The sequence below is a fragment of the Chroicocephalus ridibundus genome, chromosome 8, assembly GCF_963924245.1.
Source record: "Chroicocephalus ridibundus chromosome 8, bChrRid1.1, whole genome shotgun sequence".
In the NCBI taxonomy this organism is placed as follows: domain Eukaryota; kingdom Metazoa; phylum Chordata; class Aves; order Charadriiformes; family Laridae; genus Chroicocephalus; species Chroicocephalus ridibundus.
The window spans coordinates 12585733-12613031 of NC_086291.1; the positions used below are offsets into that span (position 1 = coordinate 12585733).

Below are 27299 nucleotides of genomic sequence, written 5' to 3' on the forward strand. Positions count from 1 at the left end.
TAACCAGTCCTGGATCTGCAGACACATTTTAGAGGCTATTTCAGGCCCACCTGGAAGCCCTACTGGCCTGCACAACTGTTTAAAGGCACCATCAGAAACGATGCCTCAAGGAAGGTGTCGCGGTTTTCTGGAGCCTTTCCAGTCCCAAATCAGTCACTAGCTACTTTGCTGGGCATCAACAGGCACTGCTGAGGGTACTTACACAGAAGCCAGACAGAGACTGCCATACTTCTATCACTTACCCAGAAGAAACATGGAGAAGAAACAGTCCCATTGCCACCCCAGCTCAAGCAGACACCTTTCCCAAGCTGCTGAATTGTGATGTCCAGCCCTAAGTGCTGCTGACGCAGAGGCAGGATCCTCACCTGAGTGCCATCCTCCCCTTCCCAGTACAGCAGCTCGTATTTGGTAATGCGTTCCTGAGAGGCTGGCAGCCACGTCAACAGGATGCGGGTATCAGACTCTGCTTCTGCCTGGAAGTCAGCTGGCTGGGCAGGAACTGGGGACCAAACACATGGTTAGTGTCAGGAGGCAGATGAAGGGTGGGGAGCCACATAGCTTTGCAGAATCTGTTTCACCTTGCGAGGATCTTCCTTCATTCCTTCTGGACCCTTCCCTTCCTCCCTCTCCCCCATACACTGCTCTAGGAACAGCACAGGTAACAAGCAAGCACCTCTGGGACCCAGGCAGGTGACTATGGGAATTGCGCACACTTCCAGACCCTGACTGCATCCCGGCTCCTTCCTTCCACATGTGCACTCACAGCTCAGAAGGGCCTGGCACAGTTGCATAGGTTCATGACCAGGACCTCGTGTCACATTATTAGCCATCATATCCCAGACAAAACTGAGGGCTGCATTACTTGTACAGAGAATGATACCAACTCCCCAGGACAAGCTGACAGCTTAAATCTGATGGCTGGGGTGGGGATGCTGCTCTGACATGCAATTTCAGCCATTTGAGCACCAAGTGCAGTTGCAATTCCTGGTGCAGATCAGACACATGGCTGAGCCGCACACCACAGGGGTGGACATGGAGCTGCAGCACCTCTCTTCATACGTACCCCCTTGCTGTGTTTTGACCTGGATGATGTCCGAGGGGGGCCCGTCGCCCACCGAAGTAAAGGCCAGGACGCGGATGCTGTACGTGGTCCCTGTGATGAGGCTCCCCACGGTGGTGAGATGGCTGTCGTCGGTGTTGTGTTTCTGCCACATGCTCAAAGGCAGATGTGGGTCGGTGGTATAGTAAACGCGGTACCCTCTGATCTGTCCATTTGGCTCCTCTGGCTGCTCCCACTGGACCAGCATGGTGCTGGCGCTCAGCATCCGTGCTTGGACTTTGAGGGGTGGGCTTGAAGGAGCTTGCTCTCCTGTCCGGGCCTCGACCAGCTCACTGGGGGGACCCCTGCCAATATTATTGACTGCAATGACCCGGAACTCATACTCCGAGAAGGGGCTGAGCCCACCTATGCTATAGCGGGTTGTTGCCACACCATCCACCTCCTGGAACTGACCCTCCAAGGATTTGGCCTTGTACTGGATGACGTAATATGAAATGGGGTCGGAGTTGCCCGAATCCCAGGTGAGGGTCACGCTGGTAGCTGTCGTTTCAGTCACTAATGGCTCTGTTGGAGGTTTTGGCAGTGCTGCAATTGGAAGGCAGAGAGGTGTGATTTAAATAATTCAGTCAGCTCAAACCCTGCAATGTGCACGGGGATAAAAATGGAGCTGCCACCTCCCATTAACATTCTTCTTTAAAAGGCAGAAATCATTTCATACTCTAGAACATGCATTTTTATATTACCATATATTGCTTGAAGTGGTTCTTAATGGAAGGATAAACAGAGCAATCATGTTATTAGACGTGCTTGACGCACTTACCAGCAGCAGGCTAAATAAAGGTAATTCAACGGGGATGCAGGAATGTTTCTGTCATGGGGGTTCAGCTGGCAGTGGGAAGGTGCTTGCTGGGTTGGGCTGGCCCCAGAAGCCAGGTGTACAGCTGATTTACAAAGGGATACAGTAAAGCAATCAGAGCAACACAGGTAATCTGGAGCTTTGCTCCTGGTTCCACAGAGACAGCATCTTGGGCCATAGGGAATTCATGGACAGTGCTGTTAGATGGGTTGATGGGGGAATGCCTTGTAAGTATTACAGTACATGCAGGAGGGATACAGCCAGAGAAATTACCAACTTTCACATCCACTATTTCACTGGGTGGTGTGTCAAACTGCAACCAGACAATAAACCGTTACACAAGAACTCTGTGACACTGACATCTCTGAAGTGTTAATGCGAACGCAACTACTGCAAGCAAACATTTCCAGATTTGCCATTTTCCCAAAAGAACAAAAAAAGAGAATGAGCGCGAGCGAGACTTGCAGAGTACACAAATACTTTAAGACAATGTCTACAGTAAGTTTAAACCTCCTATGAACCACTCTAGTTAAAGTCATTAGTAATGTAATGCAGCTGTGCTTGACAAGGAACCAGGAAAAATGCTCATCCCAAATTAAGATCCTCAAGTGCTTCGTTCTTTGGCAAAGCCATCAGGTTTCCGATTTCTACATGGTTCAGCTGAGGAGTGCAGGCTCTTTAGCTCAGGAACATGCCTGCTCTGACTGCCAGGGAGGACGCCCTTTCCAGTGCTACTGCAACATGAATACTGAGAAAATCGGTGATGGCTGAGCTGGCATGGGAGGGAAGGTCATGCAACCCACTATGCACCCTCCCATGGAGGACTCAGGGAGGGCAAACACATCCCACCCAATATTACAGCCTGAAGCAACACATTTCCTAGAACATTCAAGAAATCGGCAGCCTCCCTCAGGCTTTCAAGGACAGATGACACTCGTCCATCCTTTCCTTTGGAAAGCCACAAGCTTGACTCTTGCCAGCTCTTGGGTGTGCAGCCTGCATGTGAGCAAGGGGCAGATCTGGTACCTTCTATGTGCTTACTGCAATCAGCTCTGTGTCATCTTGCTTCTCCTGTCTGCCCTGCAAACAGTCTACTTTCCAGCAAGTGCAGAAGAAGCAACACCAGGTGAAGGAGTTAGGGACAGAGTCAGTAAGATATCCAGAGTGAAGATGCAGAAAAGACAGACAGAGAAACAAGGAGGACAGCAGAGGGCTAAAGGAGCTGAGCAGACCGCTCCCTGTCCTGGGGGCCTCTGCAGTCCTGGCGTGGCAGAGGGCATCATGTCAGCTAAAGAGAGAGCGAGGCAGAGTTGTCCCTGGTACAAAGCAGTAAATACTGGGAACCGTCAGTGCAATAGTACAGTTCCCACCTCCTGCCCCCATGTCCAAAACACCACCCCATCATGCTTCTTTCTTCTGTACACTCTTGGCTGTGTACTATAACCAAGGCAACCCCTATGCTCTGTAAGAAAACGGGAGCTGGAAAAGGTACTGACTAGCAGGCACTGTGAGTAAAGGGAGCGGTATGCGGCTAAGGTTAAAAGCATCCTCTGACTAGCATCAGGGAAAAAAGAATTTTCTGTTAATCTCCAGGTCAGAGAGGGCTAACACTCAGTTCTGTGGTTTGTTCAAGCAGTGAACACCCATTGCTAAAGGTGGCCATAGCGCAGGAGGGGGCTTGCAAGAACAGACAGACTCAAAAGATGACATATCTGTAGAAACCTGAGTTACAAATCAACTGCAAGGAGAGGAGGAAAGGGATAGTGTGGACCTGCTTCGCCCCAGATGGGAAAGGCAGAACACGTACTTCAGACTCCCATTAGGGAGCTGTCTGGGTAGGCTGCCCTGTACCCAATGGTCCGCAGTCAGCAGTAATGTCCTCTTTGGGGCAAAGCTACCAGTGAAACGGCAGCAGGAAGAATACCATAAGGACAGTAACAAAAGAAAGAGAATGGTAAAGAGGCAGAGCAGTAAGGGAAAAAAGACAATTGTTAGAGGAATATGCAATAATTTAAAAATGAACATGTGTACGTCCTCCCTGCAGAGGGGCAGGATGCTCGTTCTCGTAAGACCCACAGGTACTTCACATTGCTGGGATTAACCTTCTTGTCCTGCCCTTACTGCAAGAGAAGACCTCTGTGCAAATGGCCCTCTGACTGCAGACATCCACAGACCCCTGCCCCAGGAGAGCCCGTGGCCTGCTGCTGTGCTGAACTGATCCTGCTGATGCACAGAACAAGCCAGAAATTGCTAGGATGAGCACAGACTCAATGAGGTTCCCTCGTGGCATAACAGGGACCCAGCCTGACACAAGCCTGTCTCCCATCATGCCACATGTAGGGAGAGAGGAAACAATCTCAAAAGCAAATACTATACTGTAAGCATGAAAAAAACCAAATTGTGGGTTTGGGAGCCTCCCTTGCAAGGTGGAAAAGTCACAGGAGACTGCAGTCAGTTGGGTGCACCCAAAAACACTTTGGCAAAGGGCTACACCATTGAAACACAAGTAGGAGCACCACAAGGAGCAGTTCCTTACCTTTGACAGTGATCTGGGCTGTGGCTTCGATCATGCCGAGAGAAGAGATGGCCACGCAGGTGTAGTTGGCAGACTGCACGATGTTATTCAGCTCCAGGACGTTCCTACCAACGGGCATCTCATCTTCTTTGGTCAGTTCCTCCACACCAGCCATCCACTTCACGTAGGGCATCGGAGCACCTACTGCCACGCATGTGAGGTTCACGCTCCCCCCTGGCATCACCTCGTGGTTGCTCGGAGGGATAGAGAATCGAGGAGCAACACGCCGCACTGAAACAAGGAGGAGACAGCTAGTAGGGTCACAGAACCAGCAGAGAGAACTCAGTTGCATTGCGGGGGTACGTGAAGGGGGTTCAACATTTTTGCCTGTCTATCCCTCGGGACAGATAAAATGAAGTGCAAAAGCTGTTCACTGCTTTCCCAAATTGCACACACTTTGCTCTCCTTCCTTAGCCACTGGCATCTTATTAGAAGAACTCATTAAGGGATGGCTCAATCCATTCCCTCCAAACATAGCCTTTTGAAATCATATTACTAACATGAAACATTCCTCCATTTAAATTACATCCCTCTAATTAGAGAGCATGCACAAATGCCAGTCACACACTCTCTCTGTGCAGGGCCCACTGAAGCTCTGCAAAACGGAATTACCTGCTCAATTTATTAGCTCTAGAGTAAAGAAACTCGTCCCTTAAACCTCGCAGGGTTTGGGCAGGAGCAGCATAAGGGTTTCTTTCTGAATTAGCACACGTGTGCTGCTAAATAAAATATAATTCCTTTCAAAATGTAACTCAGGTTCTACCTTGGCTCAGAAAAAATAGTCACCAGAGCTGCATGACATTGTCAGGGCCTGAACGGATCACCTTGCTGGGCAGGAGAGAACTAATCCTGACAGATGTGAGATCATATCCATTTTGACAGAAGAGAGCTGGGCCAGCAGAACCCTCCCCACCTTTGTGGCAGCACTTTGGGAGATGTATTCCTCCTTATTTCATTGCACAGCTTCTCTTCATATCAATCCCTTGCTGGGTATTTCATTCAAGACTTATTTGTAAGCAACTCTCAGCTACAATAAAGCTCTAAAGCTGCCTGCCATATGCATTCCCGTCAGGAAAATGACACTGAGAAATGAGGCCCCTTCTTCAGGGTTAGTGTTATGGGCCTATTTAAGCAAGGGTAGAGAAACAACCGTGCTCAGTAAATCTTTGTCTCCTCTGGGCAAGCTCATTTTAGTCTGTAGTTAAAAAGGGAAACTGCTCGAACGTGTCTTGCCCAGCAGCCCTGCTCTCCTCTAGCCTCCTCCACCAGAAAGGCAGTCCAGAGCATCAGCTGGGTTCACGACTGACCAGCTCCTTAGGAGCCTCTCCCTGCCAATTACGCTCCTCCATCAGTGCATCGGGCTGACGGAGCAGCCAAGCGCCGCAGTGCTGGGGCAGGTGGAAATCAGGCAGAAGGTTGAGCGGTGCCGGCTCACAGCATGCCGCAGGCACAACCGGCCCCATGGGGTCTGGGGGGACATGGCTCTGCTGGCCTAGCTCTTGCCACCACGGTGTCTCCGCAGACAGTAAAGCCGCTGACAGCCCAGCGAGCCACAGAGATGTCAGCTCCGCTTGCCAAACTGACTCTCCCCAAATCAAATTTCACTAGTGCTCTCTTTGATGATTCATCCCCAAACCAACAGGCTTGCAGAAATAGATTGAACACGGAAGCCCCCACGCTAGCATGTACAACAGAGCTAAGACTTCGTGATAAATTAGACAATACTGTCAACACCGTGTGTGTACTACACATCGTCTTAGTGACAAAACAGGGCTCATTAGCTCCTTACCAGCCAGCGGAAGGATAACTTGCCGTTTTTTGCTTTTTTTTTTTTTCTTTTGTTGAATGTCTAAATCCAAAGTCTTGCTGGTTGTTTCTTGTAATCAATTATTAAATCTCAAATCAATAGCTACATGAGCGATCGCCAGTGAGGCGTTACCTGACTGATGGGGCAGCACTCCCCAAATGAGACAGAACTGAAAGTGTACCCAAGTGCTACACAGTCATGAGAATACGGAGTTAACCTGATGGACATGGCAATGGTTTAACATGATGGTGTGTATTTCCAAACAAAGCATCCCAGCACCATTCATTAAGAGTCAGGTTTCGTTTTCCAATGAACATGACGCCAAATTATTTCAGGTAGAAGCTGTTCAAACTCCGTCCCCATCCAAGGACCAAACCCACCCACCCACACTGCGTTAAAATAAAAAAGAGCAAACTTTGAGGATAAAGCCATGGGCGTGCACAGAGCACTCACGTACATGCAGCAAGCAAACAGGCTGGCAGGCACTGGCGGCTACTGTGGAGTCAGAGAGAAAGCAGAGTGAGGGCAGGACAGGGAGAGGGAAGGTGCACCGTAACTCACATACAGGGACACAGGAAGAAGAGACTGGAGGACAAGAGGCCACGCAGAAAGGTCAGAGCCCAGCATGCACAATCAGATTTTGACTCCCAGCCCTGTGAGACCACAAGCAGCACAGCCCAGCCCGCTGCAGACTCCCCTGCACTGCGTCCCTGTGTCAAGCACTGCTCTCAGGGTGCTCCTGGGGCCATGCCCAGCCCCACCAGTGCTGTGTCTCCCTTGATGTGTCCTGCAGAGGCAGTGCCTGTGGGCGCTGCAGCCACCTCTCCCTGGGGAAGCCAGCAGCCGACCATCCCCTGCTCCCCTGTGGGCAGTACAGGGGAGATGCACTTCCAAAGGGTCTGGGGGCTCTCTCGGCAGCCCTTTGCAGGGCAAAGAGAATGGCTTGAGTCCCTTCAGAAGTGGCTCTTCCCTGCCCTACCCACAGAGGAGCAGCAGAGGTGGCTGGCATGTCCATGTGCCTAGGGAAGGGATGAATGGCAAGGAAAACTCTCCTGCAGATCAAACCATCCAGGACGGTGGCCAGGCTGCAGTGTTGCCGACCTGGACATGGGCCGTGCCTCTTGCACACTGTAGCACGCCCAGAAGCTGTGCAGGGCCTCAGCTATCAAGCCTGGCAACAGATGAGCGGTTAAACAGGCCTCTGTGGTGTATTTCTGCAACCCAGAAACAGCTGAGCCGGCCTCCCCTCATTAGCACACCAGCAGAGCTGCTAAGATGGGCTCATTGCTCCATGCCGGAGAGCCACAGTGCCCAAGGCACCACAGCTGCTAAAAATGGATGCCACGTGTAGGGGTCAGCTCTCAACACAGGAGGTAGGAGGGGGTCAGGGCAATGCCTTCAGTGAGAGATCTGGCCCAGACGATACTCTGGCAGGAGCCTGTGTGAAGGAAGGGATGGGCTCCATCAGTCTCCCATCCTCTTGGGGGATAATTGGCAGCATCTCGTCCCAGTCAGTACAGAGGGAGAAGGGGAGATGCTGTCAGTTAGCATTAGTGAGAGCTGGCAGAGCTCTCACAGCAGCTTGCAGAGCACCATCAACACGTTCCTCAGGCTCAAGCCAATGATTTAAGTTGCTTGCTTTTCTAGCATAAGAGTCTGGTAATAATTCAAATCAGTATAACTCCTCAAAAAGCAGCATTCTTAGAATTTCTGTCCAATTTACAAGTCAAATCACATGGGCTAGCACAGCCCATGATGCTACCTTGAGTGCTCCAGAAATTTTTGTTGTTCTTCATTTATTGCAGCAATGAAATTTCCCTTTTTATTACAATTTTCTTGACAAGAATTTGCAATTTTTTTTTTAATCTTCTTTTTGGATAAAGATCAGAGAAGGTGGTTTGGAGGTTTTGCAAGAACAGCACAGGGAAAATTGCTGTGAATATTAAAATGATTTCAATGGACAATAGTATAATTCAGAGGTTTAGTTAAACCAGCAGACTGTCAAAAATGAGATTCATTGTCATTCATCCCAAGAATAGGCATCGTAAGGGCTCTGTGCCGCTCCACTATTCAGCACGCCTCCCAGTAGAGAGCATTCCCTGGGAAGTGAAGTGAAACCGCAGAGCGGTGAGCAGTGCAGCGCAACCTGAGCCTGTGCCCTGGATCCCACAGGACAGGGAGAAAGGACAGTGTGGAGACTGGTTCCCCACTCACTGGGGGGACCGTGGGGAGGAAGGAGGAGAATGGGCAACACAACAGCCACAAAGGTTGAGATACGTTAATAATTTAGCATGCATTAACATGCACATTCCTTGCCTTGAGAGGAAAGAGCATGAATCGATTGCCCGGCTCCTTTCACCACAGGAGTGGCTGTTTCTTAACTTCTCAGGTTCCCTCTGAGGGTGACGTTTCCCCCTTGGAGAACCAGGGACCCCCCCATTCCTCCCCCACGAGTTGTAGGCTATGAGCTCTGGGTATGAGTGCTCAGGGCTCACAGGCCAGTGCTGTTAGCCCCTCTCTCGCATGCTGACACATTGCTGGCATACAGCAAGGCTCTGCTGAAAACACAACGGTGCCGGGAGGACTGCTCATGCTTCCAAAACTGCATGGTGCTGCTACGGAAGGGGAAACCAAACTGCTATTCCTGCTGGCTGTCTTGGCCACAGTACAGCTGAGCAAAGGACAATGATCACACCCCTCCCTCTAGCTCGCAGAGATGCAGGGACCTTTACCTGTCTGCTCTTGCTTCTGGGTTTCCTTTTCACTGTGCCCAGCTGGCACCTAACTCTGGGCTCCAACTTCCCTCTCCCAACACCCCCATTGCAGGCTTGCTGGGTGCTGCCCCATGGCGATGTGCCCATGTTCTGCACACTTCTCCGCTCTTCTCTGGGGCAATCCCAGCTGCTGTGGTCCCAGTGGTCCTGCACCACGGTTCTGACATCCTCTCCCCTTTGCTCTTCCTCTGCATGAAGGAGCAGCAGTCTGAAGTCCCGTCGGCTCTGAAGGAGGACCAGAGCTGCCTGGGCTGTGCTGCTCCTCCCTGGCCCCCAGCACAGCAAAGGCAAGTTCAGAGGGCTCTGCTCTAACCTCCCAAGGGATGAATAGTAGAGAGTGATGCCGCAGCATGTCTTTGAGAAGGTGACACTGCCCAATTTCTTTACTCCAGCCAGGTAAGCTGGAGGATCCTTGGCGCACGGGGCATGCTCGCGCCCTTGCCACAACACTACCCTGCCCAAAGCTCCCGCCTTCCTCAGGAACCACCTCCTGAGAGTCAGGAAGGAGTGGATTTAGGAGATATCCTCAAACATGATCATCGGTCTGCATGGTTTACTCATCTGTGGACACCTTTCATCTCTCCCTAGTGCTATCATTTTAAGGAAGGACTTCAAATGGAAAGGCAGTTGCTGGAGTCTCACAATCTATTGACAGAATCAACAGCAGGAGAGGAAAAATTGGAACCAGAAAAAATGCATTTACAGTCTAATCTTGTGCTCAAACAATGCTGTACTATTTATGCTCCCAATGCATCCTTGAGTGCTGACATTTTATAGACAATTTCCAAAACAGGGCCTTGCCATTTTTGGATTATATTTCAGCTATAACTTTTAGGTCTAATTATTTGCGCTGACAACCCCATATAAAAGAGGATATATCATTACAGTGGTGCAGCACTGGAGACACATCAGCATTCAGCATGCTGACATACTAATAGCAAAGTAAGGGAGAGCAAGATTGTGGAGCTATGCAATTTGCATTCACTCTCCGAAATTTCTCTGATGAAAATAACACAACATTAAGGAGGGGAATAAGAGAAAAGATCCACTGTATCAAGATAAAATAACTCGTTAATAAATAACCTTGTAGCAGCCACAGAGCAATAATTAAATGCATGGGTGAGCGGTACACAGTTTTAAGTAAAGCTGGAAAAATGTAAGATGTAATTATCAGTGCCAAACAAATTATAAGCACGGCAAATCCCAATGGAATATTTAGAAACTAATTTTTGGCTCCACATTAAATATTTGTGTATGTGGGTATTTTTGGTGGGGCAGGAAGGAGGGGTCGACACAAAGAATGAGAAATTATCCGCTCCCGCTGGCTTATATCCATTCTCAGCTGCCTCCCCTCAGCTAAACCATGCGGCTAAAACGTTTAAGTGCCCTGTCGAAGGTTTATTCTCCAGAGGTGCCTGAGCCATCACAGCGGTGCTCCAAATTCACTGAAATCTGGGAGGCTTTGGGCCTTGGCTTTAATTTCTTCTCTTTTCTTCTTTGGTCTCATTTTTCGTCATTGTCTTGGGCTCAGGTAATTTTATCCTCTACAAAATCTATTTTTAGAGGGTAAACAACAAGGGCCTCGTGCCTCAGTACAATCTAAATGAGAGCACGTTCCAGGGAGAGAAACGGGAGCGAAGTCAGTGTACTGGAACAACTGCTATGACAACTTGTTAAAACTTGTTCCAGTGATGATTATAAGATCGACTCATGCAGCTGCCTGACGGCATGTGTGAGAGGAGTGAGGGTCTCTTCCCCATGCCACCTGGGAGCAGCGCCAGGCTGGAGAGTTGCTGCAAGCATCCCTCTCCTCCAGCACAAGTGGAGGGACGGACCCACACAGTACCTGTTCGGTGAAAGAGTCATCTCTGGAAACTAGCTCAGGACTTCTGCCAAAAACAGCAGCTTTCCTCAGCATGAAATCATGAGTGCCTAAAGCTAGGTCCGGAGCTAGATTTAATTTAAAAGCTGGAGTCGCCTTTTGCTACTGTCCTTTATTCACCTCTGGCTCTCTGAGGGCAGCGGGACAGAGCGGGGCAAAGCACAAATCAGGTTTTGCTGAGTGGCTACGAGCTCCCGCGCACGTCACCACAGGCCTCCCTGAGCCATCCCAGGTAAGGACGGGGCCACTGCCAGAGCTCCCTGCTCTCCTGACAGCAAGAGAAAGACCCAGCCCCAGGGAAGAAAGGAGAGGCAGACCTGCTCATGCAAACGGCCCTTGTCCGAACATGGAGAAATGGTCATCCCCAGAGTGGGGACTGCCGAGGAGCAAGGAAGCTGCCTCAGCACGAGGGCCGTGCATCTCTCATCCACCTGCCCCTGCTGCCCCATGGCAAGGGAGGGCAGCATGGTGGGGTCTTCTCCAGCTGAGATGAAAAGTAAGCTTTTCACCTCTAGAGAAAGTTAGAACTTTTAAAGCTACAGGAGGAATTGAGAAACCCACTCTCGCTAGCAGCTCATGAGGGGACTGGAGATCATTCTGATCCCTGCTTCCAAAGACTGCTCTTGACCTCCAGCCAGAAAGCAGCAGCAATTTAGAGGTATTAGACTGGCACCTAGCACAGGTAATGGGTTAGAGAAGGACCCCACATACAGTAGCATGCATTTCTTCCCACCCTAGCTTTGAACAAAACCGCCCTGGCTGGTATTTGCATGCAAAATATATTCTGTGCATTTTAAATCTCAAGCAACAAAGGCATGCAAGCAAAGTATCAATGCCATCACCAGAGTCACAGCGAACAGTAAGCAGATTTCATCAGGCACACTGTGGCTGTGCCTGGAAGGGAGCCAGAGTCTGTAGGGCCCCCTCCCCTTTTGGGGATGGCTCTCCTCTATCTACTGGAAAAGTCCCATCTGACGTGGCGTACTGTAGATGGATAAGAAGTGAAAAGGACCAACCTTCTCGCTGATCTGAGAGATGAAAGTTTGTTTTGTTTGATGGCAGAGTGCGATGAAGATGAGGAGGGAATAAAAAAAGACAAGGAAAAACACAGAGAGTAAAAACAGGCCAAAGCTTCATCTGTCCGCACACCACTGAAACGACAAGACAAGACTACAGAGGTCAGCCATGACTTCCCACCATGCACACCCAACACGCCATGTTGTGGACAAGACAGCGCCGCACTTCCGCCGCTCTGGCCTGGACCAGGGCTGGCCCCTCCGCTGCCCTGACCTGCCCACTGCTCGTGGAGGCAGGGCGGAGGGGACCGCATGTCCCACACGTACTCACATGGAGGGTGCTTCAGAGGCAGCCCCACGCTGGGCCAGATGCTGGAAGCACAGACACATTTACATGTGCAAAACACACACACACGCGCACAGAGCAAGGGACTTCAGCCATCACACAGACTGATGTTCTCCCACGCACCCACTCCAGCTATAAAGATGATGGCAAAGGCACTTTAAACCCATCGACCACACACTGGGAAGAGCATATATGCAGATCCGAATTTTATCAAGTATGAAAGAAATGTTCCAAGTGGTGAATGGAAAATCTTCTACCATGAAGAGCGGCTCCCCCTCTCCAAACAAAGAGCTAAATGCAGCAGAGAGGTATTAGGCAAGTGACAGACATGCGCAGTCTCAGCTGGGCTCAGTTTCGGGAGAGCCTTATCGGTACACTGTGCTGCAAGCGAGAGATGGACAAGAAATCAGAAGGACAAAAACACCCAGAGAGAATTGAGCAGGTCCCAGTTTTTGTTCCTGCGGGAGAGACAGTAGAAGGTTAGTTGCATTTTCCTTATAGACAAAGGAGATCTTATTTCTCTAGCAGGAGTGACCTCACTCCAGCTACAGATCTGTGGCGTATCAGCTGTAATCGAACCCTCGCTGAGAGAATACAGAAGTGTATTTGATAGTTAAAGACTGCTTATGAGTCACATTTTTGATGGGGGAAGGAGAAGGTGGGGGGAGGAATCTGCTTTCCAGCAAAAACACTGCAAATTAGAGAACAGCATGTGGCATTATACAGTGCAACAGTACAGTCAGCCATTTCCAGCGATTAGAGGACAGGATTTTAACCAACACTGACACGCTACAGACCAGGCAACAAACTGCCAATAACAGCTACAATAGTGGCCTACGAAGTGTAATGGAGCTTGCAGGAGAACAGCAAAACAGTTGTTTACATTTCTTCCAATTGAACTGATATCAGGGGACCAGAACCAGCCAACTCAGAGCTTAACTGGCCCTTAAGCGAGGGCCACATCCAGCGAGGACCCCCACCCGGACATCCTCAAAACAAACACTCCTAGCTTAAGGTCCAGGTTTCCTCTGGCCTGCGTCAGACAGGGGATTTAACCTCCTGGTCCACAAAACATTAACATAAGGCTCATTTAATCCTGTGAGACCCTGTGATGGGAGGGAACCTCTTTATTGCCGCTCCCAAGCCACCACTTTATTTCCTAATCTAATGGAGCGTATCACATCTGCATGGCCTCAGCAGACAGCAAGGGGCTTCTGCCTTCTGCTCAGCTCTTCCCAACAGGGAGGATTTGTTTCCTGCCCTTGCCTGGGAAGCACAGCGCTTCTGGCAAACGAGGCGTACCCGTGAATGGCTGCATTTCTGGACAGCAGCACTAACATGGCAAGAGGGCAACGCAAACTCCAAGCGCTGCAAACGTGGACCAGCCTGCTGCACCTGTTGGGACTGTGCAACTGAACGGCAAGAGGCTGGTGAAGGGTGTAAGACTGGGGCGTGATGCTGAAACAGCTACGGGAGTACTCAACCCTGCTGCAGAAGCGAAGCAGCCGTAGAGCCTACCCCTTGCCATACCAAGGGGACTCACTGTGGTGCCACTTGGCCTGCCCACAGTCAGGGAGAGGGGTGCTGCTGCAGCTGGGGAACAGCCAGGAGCTTTGTTTTGGGAAGCCTGGCAGGGATCGCACTGCATCAGTGTGCATGGACAGGAGTAGGCTCCAGCAGCTGCTTTCCCCACGTGTTGACACTTCAGATTAGAATTGGAAAGGTGAGGAGACACATGTGAAACACGCTAATTCAAACAGATTAATTTCTGGTCTGTCAAACAGGAACAAGTTTGGGGCCTGCTATTTGTCACTAATTGCTGGATTATCTCTTAATCTCTTATTATATTAGTGGCTTATGGGGAATAAAAACCAATAGCAGGCTATATTGGAACAGCTGTAAGGCAAGAGGGAACACCTGGGCAGAAAGTTCTCTCTCCTTTCCCTTTACTTAATGCTTAAACAACTGCTGCTTTATCTGAGATAAACCTGATAAATGGTAAATTGAAAGTTTCATCTCCTTACAGATCCCATTCACATTCTCCCTTATCTCCAGTTCTCTACCCATGTCACTCCTAAGCTAAGAAACGTGTTTTACCAACAGGCTTTCTGCTTTTTTACAAAACAAATGACTCTGAGAAGTGACAGCAAATAACATCTGCCCCCCATGCAGGGACAGAGGATTTAAGGCTGGAGTTACCCAGAGTATCCCCTGTGCCGAATACCACGGCTCACTAGGCATGCTGCTGTGTTCCCACGAACCTGAGCTGCCTGGCAGCTAACTTGAACATGCCAGTCTATGTGCGAGACAAAGCAAGTCAAGTCGGGGCAGAAATGCCACCAGAGGATAGCAAACAGGGCTCCTTTTGAGATCCAAGTTGAAACAGCAAAGAAGCAAAGAGCGAGGCCGTGTCAGAGACGCATCTGCCAGTCCTGACTGTCAGATGGCTCCAGTGCTCTGTAGGCAGAAACTTCCATGCTGATTGAATTTGGCTTTTACCCCGCCACAGACATGCTTGTCTTATGCAGCAGCAGCAATACTCTAACCACAGCAGCTTGTTGCAGAAAGAATGAATTTTGGCTTACGGGAGGCTCTGCTTTTGTATATTCTTGGGCATTAGCTCCCTGAAACAAGGCAGGGGGCTGTGGCCAGGATACAAATGCACAGGTCTGAGAGTTTAGATCACTAGCTCAAACAAAGGAACACATTTCTAAAGCTTTTCAGGGTGGGAAGCTAATACTTTCCTGAAAGCAACAAGAAAGTTCATTATCCCAATTGGCTCTGCAATTCTGCTGGGAACTGCCAGCATCTGTCCCGTGCTGAAAACCCTCTGGTGCTACGCAAGGCATTAATATAAAGGCACCCAGACACTTTGGAATCCAAAAGACAGAGAGGTTAACAAAAACCCAGAGGGGGATGAACCTGTTCCTGCTTATCTCCAAAAGCACATCTTGTGTCTCAAGGACTCCACATAAATCAAATTTTATCCTTTACAGCTTTTAGAGGTACAGAGGAACAAAAGGACAGATTGTCTTTTTTACGCCAGATTACATGAGAATAAGACAACCTCCCATTATATGCGATGAACAATGTTCTCATGCCACAGTGATGAGTATATTCCATCCTAGAGAGACAGACAGGATGCTCAGGGTGCCCAACCACCCTTTCCCATTCATAGTGCACACACATGCATGCATGAATTCAATTAAGAGCAGAAAATCTCAGAGCACCAGAGATGGATTTCCTAACCCTTTGTGCAAGTGGATATGGAAGGGGAGGGAACGGACATTTAGTCAGCACAGATATGCAGGCCTAATTGTTCCACAGACGCCTATGCAGGTCATGTGGGGAGGAGGGGGAAATAGGTTTCCAAGTCCATTTATGTTGCATTATCATGCACTGAGCCACCAGCCACTCTCTTATTTTCCATAAAGGTCATTTTACAAATAATCAGACCTGAGCCTCACATTGCACTTTCAACCATCAAAGGACTTTGCAAGGAATAAAACTGTTAAGCTTATTTAGCTGAGTTCTGTAAAGCACACTGAAATCTTTAGCTGAAATGTGCTAGCAGAAGGACAAAGAACTATTATTTATTAAACCATGATCATTATAATCATTACAGCATAGCAAAGTGCTCATAGAAACACTGACGGTGAACACACTTCACCCCAGGAGAAAACATGACAAAAATATTCATAGTAGTATATGGGAAAGAGAAAACTTGGCAGAAGCCTCTACATGCCTCTCCGTCCCTGAAGCCTGCCAGCTCCAGTATGGGGATACACAGTCCCAGCAGCACGAGCCACAGTGCTGACAGAGCAGCAAACGTCTGCTGGTGCCGAGTGCCGTGCAGCTAGTGCCGTGCAGCTCCGGCCGTGCTGCTGGCTGCCTTCACCCCGATTCTGCTTACAACCAGCCAAGCTGCATCTGCCCAAACTACAGCTGCTCTGACTTTGGCCGTAGCAGTAGCTTCAGCGTGGAGCAGCACCCCAAGGCCAGAGGAAATGGAAATTAAAAATACTGAAATCCCATAAAAAGGAGTGCACTTTCTTCATCAAAGGGTCACTGCTCTCTGTTGCACTGTTCTACTGCAGCATTATCTTGAGGTCAGGACTGTACAGAGTGTACACATGGCCCTTCAGGCCCGTCGCCCCTCTCAGCCATGTACCAACTGCTGAGGGGTAGTTACTCTGCAGCCTCTATCGCAGCCTGGTTTTGCTTCTTCTGATGGTCCAGGGCAGACGTCTGTCTGAAGCAGCAGTCTGGGTCATCCAGTCTGATTCAACTGCCTGTTCCTGTTCCCTGTCATCCAGGCATCTCCCTCACAAGTCTCTCCAGTCTCTGCTTGTCTGTGATCGCTGCCAGGCCCTCAAGCACCAGCAGTGCGCCCCTCTGGTCAAGTAATGTCACCCCATCAACCCTGATGAAAGGCAGGTTTAAAGAAGCACATTGCCAGAAGTGTGCATATAGCTGGACTGTAAACAAACGTATCCCCCATTATTTAGCCATTTTTCAGACACGGCCAGTTTTGGTCGCTGACTGTTTGACCACTGTCCTCGGCTTCAACTCTTCTCCTGGCAATACCCTCAAGCTTTGACTGCTGTTGCTATTTTAGCTGTTTTAATATTACATAAGCAGAAAATGTCCTTTTTAAAGGCTTCAAATCTTGTTGCTCCAGGCCTATGTCAGTCATTCAGAATTATTATTATTTACACAAGTTCCCCACTGCAGTAAGCATCACATAGCTGCAAGTAGCCATTTCGGTGAGCTCGCTCTGAGCCTAAGCCACCTGCCTAAGCAGGTGTAAAAACCCTGCAGAGGCCAGAGAATGACTGCTAAGGACAGAGCCACAGTCCTAATTTCATTGTGGGTGATGGCTCCTTAGTTAAACTTGGCAAATCAAACTTCAGATTCCAAGCAAGTTTCCTTGATGCCAAACGAAAAACTAGCCTGGCCTTTCAAAAAGCAGATCAAGAAAGCACAGATTTTTGCAATAACACATTTCTATTTACTACAGTCTGATTTACTAGTTTGCGATTTGGGGACAGAGGAGACAATTCAGTTTTAAATGGTCTTTTTTAAAAGCAGCTGTGCAGCTGCTTCTCTATAGTATGTGTAACATTTTGGACCAGGGAACTTGCCCCACTGGACCGTGCCTTGAAGATGTGAAAAGCAGCACTTAAGAAGTGAAAACTAAGCAGCAGATTTCTCATTTGATGGGAAGTATGCAGCCAGTGCTCCAATAAATACTATTCTAATAACACCTGCATTGCTTACTGCTGTAAGCAGCACTAGGGAACACACCTAGTGAACTCCACAGTGTATTAATATGGATATTCTTATACATAGTCTTCCTCCTCATCTGCTTCACTGAAGTAGAAAAAAATAATGCCATGTGTAAAGAAAGAGAAGGGCAGAAAAAACCTTTCATACAGGGAAAGAGTCAAGTAACGGTGCCGCTATTGAGGGGAGCACCACACAGGCCACCACCTTCACAGGCATTTCATAGGGCAAGAGTTTTGTCTGAAAACTCCTTTTTGTGAAGATGTCCCAGAATCTGTAGACAAATGAAGAGTGAAATGTGTTCATAAAAAACCAATAGTGTAGGTGAATCAGTGCAATTATACCATATTCCCAGTAAGCATGATGAAATGACACCACCTTTTTTTTTTCCACACTAGGTCCAATCTGCTTTCTACTCTTAAACCAATTTCTTGTATGTCTTCAATCAACTACGTGGATTTTTGCGTCTAAATTAGACAGTAAGCTCTCTGGATTAGAGGAATCACATTTTCCATACATTTCTATTCCCTTCCCTTTTCCCTGCAGCACCATCAAGTCCCAAATCTAATAATTGTTAAGATGTACTGTGGTACACGTAACCATGGACCACAAATGGATGAGTGTTCCTTCATGGTGGAGTGACAACATCCAGATCAGCACTGGCAAGCATGCTTGTGCTGACAGGGCAAGACAGGAATATGCCACTGTGGCCCCTTCGAAGTCCCTGCCATGCCCCAGATAGCCACCTTACCCTGGCATGCTCCCTGCTCTTGCTTTCACTCTGTTCTTGCTCCTCTGATGGTCTGGATGTTGTCTGCAACCCTCCATGCGCAACCAACCTGAAGCACAGCAGTGGGAGGCAGTCAGCTCCCAGCGCTGGTCCCCAGCCCCATCCCAGCTCTGCAGCAGCAGACAGATAGACCTGTCAGTCCAGAAGCAGAAGGCTTATGAGGGTTGCTTTCCAGCACACTTAGTAAGATGAAAATAATAGCTTCAAGGAAAATGCATCCATTTTCCTTTACAAATCCCTGGTGTGGAAATGTTTTAACTTTTAATGAAGTCCATCTGTGCATAAGTGCCAACTCTAAAGGATTCACAGAGAAAAGATGCTGGTGTAGCCTGCTCCTTCCTCCTCCTGTTCTTTCATTGACATAGGAAGCCCTGAGCAGTGCCTGGATATTCTTTCTCAGCACCCAGTATCTTCCTTTGTTAGACTGAAAATTATGATAAAGATGCTAATGAGACTGTGCTTTCTAACACAGTACACCCACAGAGGATTACCTGGGAGGCTAGGAAAGGGGAGGACATGATCAAAAACATAAACCCCAAGAGTCAAGAGACAAACAAACGTTTGAACTATTAAAAAAACAATAGGCTGTAAATGAGAACAGGCACAAGCAGTCCCGAGAACTACACAGGGTGGAAATTAGTACTGCTGCTCAGTGCTCCACCACGCTTACTGAGAAAGTGGACAACTTCTTGGGTATTCACTGCAATGAGGTCAATCGTTATGAAACCACCATGCAGTGGCGGTGCAGCTGACACAATTTCACCTGTAATTTAGCATTAATTAATGTCTTCTATAGTAAAGATGCAGGCACTTCCTGAAGACCCTACTAGAAGTCACTGACCTGCCTAATGACAACACTGTAGGACTATTGCAAGAAGAAAAAAACAGGGATTCTTTTATTCTGCATCCCAGAAAAATATTTTCATTTTTTCCTTGCTTGCTACAGAAATAAAATACCATTCTTGATTTGACTTTTTGAAGTCATTAACTAGTATAGTAACAATATGGTATTTTTTATGCAAAATATTTGCTATCAGAAACTGTAAGCACAAATACCATCTACGACCTAGTACACACAGTGAATTTCATCTGGTAATAATTTACGGGGTATCCTGTCTTAAATATACAGCAGGGCTTTATCAGGATCACACAGGTTGGAGACTAACACTGTAAAGATCATGTGCAATAAAAAGGCTTCTTGCAAAAATTTATGTGTAAGAAAATGACAGTTAACAGCAAAGCATATGTCTAAGAACATGTTTGCTTCGGTGAACGTCAGGATCCTCTCACATGTGCAGACCATCCACGGCCCGTGCCCAGCCCAAACAGGACAGATGAACCTTGCTGAGCAGCAAGCCAAGTGTAAAATTCAGTACACTTCTCAGTCCTACAGGATTCACTTGCTAAATAAAGAGTGTTCATTAGTAAGAAATCAGAAAGTGTTAAGAGGAGGTTTTTCTACCTCTTGAAGCTCCTGTGCCTCAGAACACTGAGACTCTGAGCGTGTCACAGGAAGCAAAAGCATCCCAAATACTGCAGCAAAATGGCTGTGTATCCACACAAACCTAAGCAACAACAGCCAGCCTGGTAACTAGGATCCTTCCCCTCAGAGTGCAAAGTGACAATCCCAGATGAGTTTTAGCACAGCTTGCCTGAAAAATGAACTTAAAAGAACACAGGGAGTTCAAAATCATCCATAATTACATCGTGAGAGTGAAATGAGTGATTCCACTGCATAGATATAGCTTCATCTTCTGAATATGCTTAATTGGATACTTCAGTCTTCCAAAGACTCTTATAATCCAAATTACACTGCAAAATAAAAAAGCCGTCCCCCAGAAGAAGCAAAGAAAACAATGCCAGAAGCCACCCCTAGAAGCAAACACACAACATGTGAAGACTTAATCATTCTCATGTCCTCTTTCCATACTAACCAATGTACAGCTTTAAGATTGTATTTTCTTTCTTCAAAACAGAGGAAGGAAGAAATGAAGATGAGATTTTATTATTAGACAGTTGATTTACTAAGTGGAAATAAAATCTGGTTCTAACTTCCTAAGAAACAATGGGTTGCAGCAGCACAAGAATCTTCTTTCTCTTCTTGGGAAAATCCATAACTTCATTTCCCAGCTGGTTCCTGACCAGTGGCTCTGGTTATACAGTGTCATATGAAGCAGCACATTTTTTTCTTGCTGAAATTAATGGAAATTGTACAGGGAATTTAGCCCTTGCTCCTCTCCAAGATAACTCAAACATCTTTAATGTAGAGAAAGAGAGAGAGACTATCCTAATGTAAAACCTAGTTATTCTGGTACGTTGAAAACAGTTTTAAATCGGCAACATAGCATAACCATTAGAAAAATCACTTTACATGAATTGCGGCTAATTTCCAGCAGGTTCCCAGTGTGAGCCATTAATACCCAGAGGCTCAATCACTGATGCATATAAGATGGATTAGGACAACTCCAAAAAGCTGTTCAGTTTTTAAAGATACACATTCCACAGCAGAGGCCTAAATATCAGCTCACCTATAGCTGAGCACCTCTCGCTCATTAGAGTATGACTGGTTTTAAACTACTCCACCAAAGGTCAGTTTATACTAAGAGGATTAAGTACCCAATTAAAATAACTATGACACAAAGTTAAGGAGTTCAAGGGAGAAAGAAATTCCAATTCTGCCCATATTCCAGCATTTTACATAACACCATATAAACAGCAGAAACAGATTTCCAGAAACAAATGTGAGTCAAACCCAATGTGGATCAAAGATCTTGCCATTTTTTGAGCAAAAGGCCATGTGACACAAACCACAAAGTGCGATCAGGGCACTAAGACAGGGAACATACTCTTTCACTGAAAGCCATGGAGCCTTTTGGGCAGGAGGAGAGTGATCTCCTTGGGTGGAAGCTTCTCTTACCTCGAACATAAAGGTTCGCTGGGGCAGAGTAGCGGGTTCCTGCGCTGTTGGTTGCAACACATTCATATTTGCCTTGGTCTGACTCCTCGCTGTTCTCTATTTGCAGAGCTCCTGTACACAAACAAGATGACACAGACAATTCAGGTCATGGCAAATCTGGTAAGTGAACAGCCAGTCTCCGAAAAGGAAGGCCATGCCCCACGCTTTTAAAGCATCTTCCTGGATAGATATATTGTGATGTTGTTCCCTGGACCCACAGGGTACCAGCATGCAGCCAAAAGGTACCCAGTTTGCTGTTAGAAGCTTGTGAAATTGATTATTGTTATTTTTTTAATGTACAGGGAACCAGTTACTGATGTATTTCCAACCACCCCAACCACTTATATTCATTGCTTCAATAAAGGAAAAAAACATACACATACACACATATTAATTACAGCTTTGTATGGGATTCCTGGCTAATAAAAGGACCTTTAATAAGCCTTTAATCAAAACAGCCAAGCACAAAGCACACTAACTGTAGCTGTTTGTTTCTTATCTGATGCACGCAAAGCCTAGCAAATGCTCAACAAATTGCAACCTTCCTGCAGAAACTGGCAGATTCCCATCTCTCCCACCTCAGCACCCCTCCTTCCAACAGACAGCCCCTTTTGAGAAAACACTTCGCCTTTTGTCAGCTTTCTCCACATCAGTGATCTCCTCATCCTTTCAGGTTTCATTATACATGATACAAAAAGATTAGAAACTCGGTCTGAGACATCAAAGATATACACCAATGCAATCCACCCATTTTGCCACACGGCGCTCACGTGAAAGCCACCCTCCTTTGTCCTGGCAGTGCCTGCTCCTCCAGCTTTGGGTCAGGAATAGCTGCTTAGCCCAGACTGCAGGTCCTTGGGACGCGATCTGATCCCATCGCCAAAGTGCGAGATGCATGAGGGGCACATCTAAAGAACTGGAATAACCACCAGAGCACAGAGAGTAGCAATTTACATGGGGAACCTGTGCAGTGCCCATGACGTGGAAGCGAGCGCTGGTCTGATGTGGTTTTCTCTCATCTCAGCCTATTACGCTGGTCTCCAGCACCACTTGGCTTGGCAGGCTGGTCCTTCATCCAGCTTCTTGCCTAGCATAGATGACTGCAAAACTGGTCACACCTAAACTCCCCAAACTGGGTCCCATATGCAGAATAAAAGACAGAGATGCAGAGAAAGAAAGAAGCAGGATGCATACGACAGCAAGCTGGCACCACAGGAGCGAACGGCCGTTGGCCAGACACTGGAGCGGCTGGTGCTCAGCCTGCTTCCCCCAGGCAATGTGCAAATAATTTTTAAAGTGCCTCCAAGTGCTCAGATTCTGCTGGTTAGGATTGCCTGTAAGAAGGGAACTCTTTTCACAAACCATATACTGAACTAAAAGAAAACATTAACCCCTTTGCTTGTAAGGATCTGAACTCATTTCTGCCTGCCACGGTTCAAAACGACCACTGAGAGCGGCACTGAGAATAGCTGGTGAAATTGCCTTCTCCCTTCTTGCTGGTTCAAGCTGCAGAGGTCAAACTCAGTTTTTCATATCATCAGAACAGAAGAAAAACTAATGTGAATCAACCACTGCCACCTACATTATTTAGAAGGATAAATTGAGACTGTAGCATAAGTCTATATGTCATGGGGAAAAATGAACTTCCCTGGGTTCTGCCATATAATAAAAATGATGTACAGAGCCCTCCCTATTGTTGCATTAGTGCTGGAAATGAGGCTTCAGCTAGACAGAGAAAGCTTGTTTGCAGAAGTCTTTCCTCCTACTAACAAAAGGAGCTGCCAGCTTTCCCTAGCCATGGCACTCCCTGGACACCCACAGGCCAAAGCCTACAGAGCACTGCTGCTTAATTCAGGGAGAACACTGAATTTCTACATGCTGTCTGGGAAAAACATCTTCCAGCAGACAGCAGCATGACAGGCAGTGGAGCAGGAGGAAAGCTTCCCAGCATTGATAAGACACAGAGAATCAGAGAATCTAGAAATGGAAAAGACCTATTAGGTTATCTCGTGCATCCCTGGGGGCCAGGGCAGCATTGCTCCCTGTTGTAAATGTACTTGTGTTCTGTCCAATCCCATTTTAAATGTGCTGAGTGATAGGTTTTTCACCACTTCCTCAAGGAATTTATGCCACAGCCTAGTTATGCTCTCTGTCAGGAAGATTTTCCTGGAACTCACCATATACTATCGCCTTCTTAATTTCTCCTCATTACTTATGTGCTGCAGATTTCATTCTCAGTGCTTGCATCAGGCTTGGTTGGAAAAAGCTGTTTGCTGCAAAACATACCCAAACTTAAAAAAAAAAATAATCCAACAAAAAAGAGTGGATGTCATCACCCTGAGGAAGTGCCTCTCTCTGATTTAGCCTGTAGTTAAATAGGGCCGAAAGCAGAGCCAGCTTCAGGTGACAGGCAGTGGTGTCTGTCTGGAAGAAAAGTAAGATCCCTAGATAATTCTACCATGAACCCGTACCTGTTTATATGCCCCTTTTAGCCATTTAATACATATCACTGGTATTTATACTTTTTCCACTTGCGATCACCATGCCTCTTAAATGTTGGTTGGTCAAACTATTTTTTATCCCTAGGGTCCTCAACGCCAGTGCTGGAGAGAGAAGAGGAAAACATAAGAGGATGAAGAAAATGAAGGCAGAGGGGAGTTGCAGATTACATGCTATTATTGCCCGTCAGTTCTGCAGCCAGTATGGACCAATTTCTAGAATCATACTATAAACATGCAACTTCCTACAGACTGTTCAGGGACATCGGGCAAGGGATTCTGGTTTTGTCTGGGTTGGCACGACTATTCAAACTGCGGCACGTCAGGAGCAAGAGAAAACCCAGAAAGCCGAAGGAAGTTAATGTAAAACTCTCAACTGAACCAGAAAGAAATCAGTTACTGCAATTAATCATCATTAGACAAACGTAAAGATCCCCCAGTATAGCTGACAGCTAGCAGAGAGAGGAAGGATCATGGTAAACTGATGGCAGTCAGCAGGACTATAGGGCTTTTCCTGAAGGACAACCTACAACTAAATCATAGATACAGGAGAGTGTAGGGTATCTCAGGATACAGAGATTTATGAATAAGGTTAAGAAGCTCAGACATTGCTGGGATCAGAAAGCTGGAAACATAAATGCATCTGAGGCTTGGAAAAAAAATCCCAAGCGTAAAATGCTCCAGGCCCTAGTTCAGTCATCCCTAAGAAAGGCAATAGCTTCATCTCTTGGAGGGTTCAAGTCTAGGCTGGACAGGACACAAGGAGCTACAAGAAAGGAAAAACAGAGTCCCGAGTAGCTCATTTGCCTGAAATTCATGGAAGCTGCATCCAAAAACCCTCAAAAGAGCAGTGAATTCTTTGCTTTGACAAGTGCAAAGGACCTGATTTCTATTCCTAGCCCTGTCAACATCCCATCTTGCAATCTTCTGCGCCTCTGCAAACCAGGGCTAGGAAGGCTGATTTACTTTTATTCATTACTTTGGGATTTATGTTGCACAAGTTGCTGAGTAAGGTCTTATTCACGCAGGATGTTACTGCAGACTCCTCATATGGACTCCTCGGGTGCTCCAGTGCCAGGTGCCTTGTTCTCATTTGCAAGGCTGAGTCCTAATGTGCAATCAGATAGCACGGCTTCAGTGGGTGCATGAGGACCGTCTACTACGGGATGTGCGTATGTGTACAGAGAGGAGCAGTGAACAGCTTGTTTGGGAGCTCTGCAGTGGTATGTGCACATCAGAGAGAAACCTCTCCCTCCTGAGCACCACTCGACCTCCCCTGTCTCCTCAACCACAGTGGGCTCCAGCAGAAGAGGGGCAGCCATTCCTCACCATGTTGCGATGTCACGTCGATCTCACTTGAGGCTCAGATCTGTTCCCGGTAACACATCTCAGCTTATCAGAGAGCTGACAGCTCCTCAGAAAAACCCCTGGCTGCTCTCCAGCGCCAGGGAGAATGGTGACAAGGCAGAGCTTTCTGGGGCTGTGGGCAGGAGCAGGCTCTGCTGACTGACAAGCATCCCTTATAGGTTCTTTACTCTGCGCTGGTATCTCCTTGCCAGTCCTTTCCCTCCTCTCCTAGTTTTTTTCTTTTGCTCTTTAAAACTTGGGCACAGACAGCAGCCCTGTTAGCGGCTCTCCAAGATACTTATCTATTCAAATATACTTGTGCTCAGGCAGAATCATTAGTTGCAGTGACAGTGGTTAAAAGAAGCATTTAAAAAGTGCACTGCACAGAGAGAGCATGGGGAAGGCAGATCCTGATAAGGGCTGCTTCTTGGCAGCACGGGGTACTGTTGTGCCATGGAGGTCTCGTCACTCTCTCCTCCAGGTGACAAACCAAATGTAAAAAGCTCCGAGCTGCCATACAAATTGATCTCTCTGAAATCCTGCTCCGTAGCTCATCTTGTCCCAGAGAGCACTGCCCGGAACTAAACACAGCAACTCTTGGGGCAACACTCTTCCATATCTATTCAGGTTCGAGTTCTGTCCCCAGCAGTAGGAGCAGCTCTATTTCTCTACCAGGGAATTCACAGCTTCAGCCCCCCCTCCATCTCAGAGATGGAGACTGACCTTTTGCCCTGGTTATAAAATTATACATGGAATGAAATGCTCCCATAAGTATCCAGGAGTCAGGGGAACCAGACTGCAGTCACGGCACTCATCTAAGGAAAAGACTTGTAGTGCAAATGTTAATGAACCCAGCTACCTGACCAGGGCCCTTCCTTCTCAGGGAAGAGGTAAATTTTGCCCGCCCTGCACACTAGAGGACATGAATACTCCAAACCCCTCCCTTCTCTTTCCCTCTGCCTCCCACCAGCTTCCTCCACAGAAACACTGCCTGACTTTTCCTGAAGCAGTATTCTTGGTCATCCCTTCAGCCAGTGCTCAGGTGTGGGTCCCAGTCCCCCTTCTGCTAAAAATTCCCTCCCAGACAAGGACAATCCTCCTCATAAAATCCGTGGAGCTGTGGAGCAGGGCCAGAGGCAAGCCCAGACCAAACAAGGACATATTCACACGTAAGTGTGAATATGGTGGAGAAAGAGACACTGTGAAGCCCTGACAACAAGGGGGACGGACTTTCACACCCTGGCTGCTGCCCAAGATAACCAACACTTGCTGTGGGAGCTGTGAAAAAGCGAAAGACACTAAACACACGCAAGAGTCACTAATAATGAAAATAAGCATTTCCCATATTCACTTTTTTTTTAAATTTATAACAGCAGGATCTCCCAGCTGTTACAGAGGACTGCACCTAGCCTTCACCAGCCATCAACACTGCCAATTATGCAAAACGAGATAACCATAAATATATTTGCATTGTTAGTGTTCATTACGGTCATTATGCCTGAGAGGCTGGTGATTGGCATGCAAGGGGCCTGCTCTGGATGGCAGCGCTGCTGAGAAATCGCTCTCCTGTGCACCATCGGCCGCTGCAGACAGCACCTGACCGCTGCCACTGAGCTGGACTTGGGCAGAGAGGGAGGAGAGGAGACCCAACATGCTCAGCAGCACGAGGTCTGCTCTAAGACAGAAGAGTTTCAGGATGCTCTCCTGATCTCTCGCCAGCAGGTACAGGACTCTGCGTCAGAAGCAAAACTACAGCACTATCAAACGCACAGTCGCACCTCTGTGTTCCCTCTCCTAAAGGGACATGAGTCAATCTGAATCCTGACAGTAAGAAACATGGCATTACAAACATTTCCAGGCACTACCCCACCCAACCTCCCCCGGACACTGCTCCTGCAAGCATATCTTCTCACTTCTAAATTGTTTTCCTTTTGCTTTTTTGTTTGGTGGCTGGAAAAGCTCAAGAAACAAGAAAAAAAAATCCTATCATATACAAAGTGCAATCAAATGTACAAACACGTGCTCAAAAAGAGACAGCAAAATTCTTTTAGCTTCCTCTAATCTCCTTGGATAGCTTTACGCTCCAGCTCGCAGGACAGTGTCGAA

At 47.6% G+C, this 27299-nt stretch overlaps 1 protein-coding gene across 18 annotated transcripts in view; it reads right to left on the reverse strand.

The window, feature by feature from the left end:
• The window catches only part of PTPRF (protein tyrosine phosphatase receptor type F), a 396994-nt gene that overhangs the window by 72156 nt on the left and 297539 nt on the right, over positions 1–27299 (reverse strand). For all 18 annotated transcript variants that reach the window (XM_063344836.1, XM_063344839.1, XM_063344838.1 and 15 more), the window contains 4 exons: positions 21310–21420; positions 4453–4722; positions 1064–1645; positions 366–499 (listed from right to left, as the gene is read on the reverse strand). In XM_063344836.1, the coding sequence (XP_063200906.1) occupies positions 366–499; positions 1064–1645; positions 4453–4722; positions 21310–21420 (1097 nt within the window). The remainder of the gene's footprint in view (positions 1–365; positions 500–1063; positions 1646–4452; positions 4723–21309; positions 21421–27299) is intronic.